Genomic DNA, 5149 nt, shown 5'->3' on the forward strand with positions numbered 1-5149 from the left:
TTAGACACAGCAATTAGTATTATGCAAAGATACTGTTTCAATTATAACACCATTTTTTTTTCCTTTGCTGGAGGATACGTGCCAAATTTCTATTAAATATCTGCATACCTTCTGACTCTTCTTATGTATTCAGTGTAACTCCTTTGAATACAGCAACAATAAAAGCGATCATACAGCGGCACCTGGGTGGCTCAGTCGGTTAAGTATCTGACTCCTGATCTCGGCTCAGGTCATGATCTCACGGTTCGTGAGTTCAAGCCCTGTGTTGGGCTCTGCTCTGACAGCAAGGAGCCTGTTTGGGATTTTCTCTCTCCCTCTCTCTCTGCCCCTCCGCCATGCAACAGCCCTCTCTCTCTCTCTGCCTCAAATAACATAAATAAACATTTTTTAAAAAAAATTTTTAAAGAGATTATATGACTAACTTAAAGATCCCAAATATCAGAAATAATTTTTTTTTAATTTTTTTTTCAACGTTTATTTATTTTTGGGACAGAGAGAGACAGAGCATGAACGGGGGAGGGGCAGAGAGAGAGGGAGACACAGAATCGGAAACAGGCTCCAGGCTCTGAGCCATCAGCCCAGAGCCTGACGCGGGGCTCGAACTCACGGACCGCGAGATCGTGACCTGGCTGAAGTCGGACGCTTAACCGACTGCGCCACCCAGGCGCTGCCAGAAACAATTTTTAAAAAGTCTGAGCAATTAGAGCAAACATTCCACTTTACTGCCACGAAATACAAATACAGAAATTATGCTTCTACTCCCCCAATCTCTACTCTGGAAAAAGCTTTCTCTCTCTGCTTATGGGATGAGAACAACGCATCACGTCATTTTTATGGAACTTTCTGAGAAGTGACGTGGACGCAGGGTTGGAGGCCCTGGAGCCTTCTAATTAGGATTACTTCCATATGATCCACGTTCAGATGCTGAACTGAGCCAAATGGACCACCCAAGACAAAGCTGAGGAGGCAACTGTTCCATGGCTTGTGTCATAAACCTAAAGCATCTTTCCGAGGAAGTGATCGATCAGCATAAAAATCCTACATGGAAATCAAGTAGAGGAGTGGCCCACTGACAAATGAAAAGGGGCTTAAAGGTAAATGTGTCCTTTCTCACCTCTCTGCTGGCCTGCTGAGATAGCCTGCTAACAGCAGAGCAACATTCTTGCAGAATTCTCCTTCCACATGCAGGCAGAGCAATCTTTTAAAAACAGAAAATCAAGTTGTCTTTCCACTGCTTGAAACCTGGCTTCCCAGTTCACTTCCCAGGTTGGTTTGTTTGAGTTTTAAAATTTATTTATTTTTGAGAGAGACGGTGGGGAGTCGGGGGGGAGGCAGGGAGTGAATAAGCGAGAGAGGGGCTGAGGGAGAGCGAGGGAGACAGAGGATCCCAAGCAGGCTCTGCGGCTCAGCACAGAGCCGGATGTGGGGCTCGAACTCACGAGTTGTGAGATCATGACAGGAGCTGAAACCAAGAGTCAAAGGCTTAACCAACTGAGCCCCCCAGGCATTCCCCGCCGCCCCCCTCCCCCCCCCCGTATATTTAAATATAAGCTGCAACATACTTTAACATAAATTAAATATAAATTACATGGGGCTGCAACACTTTGCATTTACAACGTCTTAGAAATCTTTTCACGTTAGCACACGGAGATCGCTCTCTTTATAGCCTACGAAGCGCTAGACAGGCTACGGCTCCCTTGTCTACTTTCTTTTTTTGTTATTATTTTTTTAAACGTTTTATTTATTTTTGAGAGAGAGCACAAGTGGGGGAGGGGCAGAGAGAGGGGGACAGAGGAGCCCTAGCAACTCTGCACTGATGTGGGGCTTGAACTCACCAACCAGGAGATCATGACTTAAGCGGAAGTCGTAAGCTCAACCGGCTGGGCCACCCAGGTGCCCCAGGTATTCTCTTATTAATGACTATTTAGATAGTTAACCCTTTTCTGCTGGTCTATATAAATGAGGCTGAAGGGAACATTCTACATATGTCTTCTTGTTTTACTTTGAGGGTTTATCTTAAGACACTGAGAAGCAGTTTTATAAAACTTCAATAGCCACAGCCAAGTTGCCTTCCAAACTAACTGTGGGCACACCCCACCCGAGGAGTGTGAGCTCTATTTACTCACACCTTTGCCAATATTTTCTTCTCGGTGTTCTGGAATGTCTATTCCTGCGACTCATACCATTCTTTAACTCTAGGAAATTCTTGTGTATTCTTTCTTGAATCATTTCTTTAAATACTGTATCCCTCCACCCTCTCCATTTTCTGCGTGTGAATGGTGGAACTCTGAATCTACACCTCATGTTCCCGGAGTTTCCTTTCCTACTTACCATCTTTTCTCCTGCATGGTGAAAAGGGGGGTTTCTTGGCTCCATCTTCCAAGTTACGAACGTGCTCTTGGTCAGAGTGCAGTCCTCGCTTGCACTGCGGGGTTGCTTCCTTGCTGCACTGAGCTGCACCTGCCGCCCACGGCCCCGGACGGAGCGCGTCGCCGGGCGCGCAGCTTGCAGAGCGCACGCGGCCCGAGTCCGGGCCCAACCGTCTGTAGCCAGGTCTTGCCCAGCAGCCATGGGGGCGTCGGGGCGGCTCCTGCACACGGTGATCCCAGGCGCCCGGGGCTCCGGCAAGCACACCCTGGCTTTGCGCATCACCAAACACTTCCGGCTGAAAAAGTTCTCCAGCGGGGACCTGATCCGAGAAAACATGCTGAGGGACACAGAGATCGGTGTGCTCGCCAAGGTTTTCATGGACCAGGGGAAGCTCATCCCGGACCACGTCATGACCCGAGTGACCCTTCACGAGCTGAAAAATTTCAGCCAGGAGAGCTGGCTGTTGTGTGGTTTCCCCAGAACACCGCGACAAGCTGAGGCCCTGGATAGAGTTTATCAGCTACACCCGGTGTTTAACCTGAACGTGCCCTCTGAGGTCATCCAGCAACGCCTCTCTGCTCGCTGGATTCATCCAGGAAGTGGGCGCGTCTACAACCTCGAATTCAAACCTCCCAAAGTGGTTGGCGTGGACCATCTGACCGGCGAGCCTTTCGTTCAGCGTGAGGATAATAGACCAGAGACGCTCATCAAGAGGCTGAAGGTTTACGAAGACCAACCAAACCTGTCCTGGAATATTACCGGAAGAAGGGAGTGTTGGAAACATTCTCCGGAACAGAGACCAAGGAGATCTGGCCCTGTATGCATGCTCTCCTGCAAACAAAAGTTCCACAAATAGACCCAAAAGCATCGGTTATTCCATGAGGACACACGCTGGCTGGCAGTTAGCAAGATGAACAGAATCTCTTCTTCGTTTCGTTTACAAGTTCCTTGTTCTAAGTACTCCGCCATGTCCGAATTCCTTGAAAGTTGTACTAGTTGCGTTTCTGTGGATGTTACTTTGTTATTTGGTAAGGATCCGCCAAATGAGTCTCATGCTGAAACTTGTCTTTGGAGATTTCCTGGTGTGTTTCATCAGCTATGGGGGCACAATTCAAAATGTCCAAGCTTAAAAAATTCTCTTAGAGCAAGATTAAAAGAGCAATTGGTAGCAATAGGACTTTTGCTCAGGAGGAAAAAGTGATTGGTTTCCTATTTTTCTGGAAAAGTAAAAAATTACATTATATGAATTTGGAGAAAGTATCTAATTAATCAGAGGCTGTTGTATAGCCAGGTGCCAAAAAAAAAAAAAAAAAAAAAAAACACAACAACAAAAACAAAACCAAAAAAACCCCACAACATTTCCAGCACATGGGGCATGGTTTTGTGAGATGCTGTATCTATAAAATTCTGTATGTATAAATTCAGATAAAAATAGCTGGATTTATAAATTCAGTACAGAATGCAAATTTACTGTTGCCTTATTTAAACTAAGAAACCTATAAGGTGGCTGTATAAGCTGCATTTATTTTGTTGTTAAACATACTTTCAGGGTCGCCTGGGTGGCGCAGTCGGTTAAGCATCCGACTTCAGCCAGGTCACGATCTCGCGGTCAGTGAGTTCGAGCCCCGCGTCAGGCTCTGGGCTGATGGCTCAGAGCCTGGAGCCTGTTTCCGATTCTGTGTCTCCCTCTCTCTCTGCCCCTCCCCCGTTCATGCTCTGTCTCTCTCTGTCCCAAAAATAAATAAATGTTAAAAAAAAATTAAAAAAAAAAACATACTTTCAGTTTACTCAGAATTTTCAAGTTGCTATAAAAATGTATCACATAACATTTAGGAAAATATTACTTGGATATGACTTGTTTTCTCCTGAAAATACATGAGCACTGAAGGATATAACTTATGTTAGAAATTGACATTATGATACAAGCTCTTGGATAAGTACCAGAGTTGAATGAATTTTCCTAAGTGAAAATGTAAATGACATGTTGCATTTTCAGAGGTTACTCGGTTAAGAAATGTGTCTTTAGGATCTGCTTGCCAGTTCATCTGATCATTCTGCCTTGAAGAGTAACAAAATACTTAAAAATAAGAAGAAAAACTTATAACACGATGTAAAATACACATACTTTGTCCTCAGAAGATAGAAATAAATCCAGCATCCTTGGTGGGAAATTTCCTTGACAATATAGCAGCCATAATGAGTAAGCAGGTGTAACAATGAAAAAGTTTTATATGAGAGGGGAAAAGGACCAGGAAAAGTAATTCAGTTTGCTGAGGGTGGAGTTCTTTATTCCTGACCAAAGAAGTTGATACCTGGGAGCGTTCACGTACATCCTCTCTTAAGGGGAAAAAATCCTGCCAGTGTCTGCAATCTGACCAGCCATTAAAAAAAAATTTTTTTTTTAATGTTTATTTATTTTTGAGTGTGTGTGTGTGTGTGTGTGTGTGTGTGTGTGTGTGTGTGTGTGAGAGCAAGGGGGAGGGGCAGATAGAGAGAGGGAGACACAGAATCCGAAGCAGGCTCCAGGTTCTGAGCTGTCATCAGGGAGCCCGACGTGGGGGTCAGGCCAGGGAACCAAGAGATCATGACCTGAGCTGAAGTCGGGGACTTAACTGACTGAGCCACTCAGGTGCCCCATGACTAGCCATTTTTAAATCATTATTCTAGATTCCTGCCTGGCATTGGGAAGACACATGCTTATGTAGTGTGGCCTGGTAGGAGTGGGCAGTAAGCGAGCTAGAGGAGAAACACAACTGTATCTTCTTTACTATTAATTTCA

General features: G+C 45.1%; 1 protein-coding gene across 1 annotated transcript; it reads left to right on the plus strand.

Moving 5' to 3' along the window:
- The first annotated feature begins 2335 nt into the window (after nucleotides 1-2335).
- LOC121010861 (GTP:AMP phosphotransferase AK3, mitochondrial-like) lies at nucleotides 2336-3593 on the plus strand. The gene is given in 2 exon segments (XM_040444732.1): nucleotides 2336-3101; nucleotides 3104-3593. Coding segments are annotated over 2 exon segments (681 nt in total). The 5' UTR covers nucleotides 2336-2569; the 3' UTR covers nucleotides 3253-3593.
- The last annotated feature ends 1556 nt before the right edge of the window (nucleotides 3594-5149 follow it).

This window comes from Herpailurus yagouaroundi, unplaced genomic scaffold (genome assembly GCF_014898765.1).
Source record: "Herpailurus yagouaroundi ecotype Mexico unplaced genomic scaffold, PumYag 192, whole genome shotgun sequence".
Lineage (NCBI taxonomy): Eukaryota > Metazoa > Chordata > Mammalia > Carnivora > Felidae > Herpailurus > Herpailurus yagouaroundi.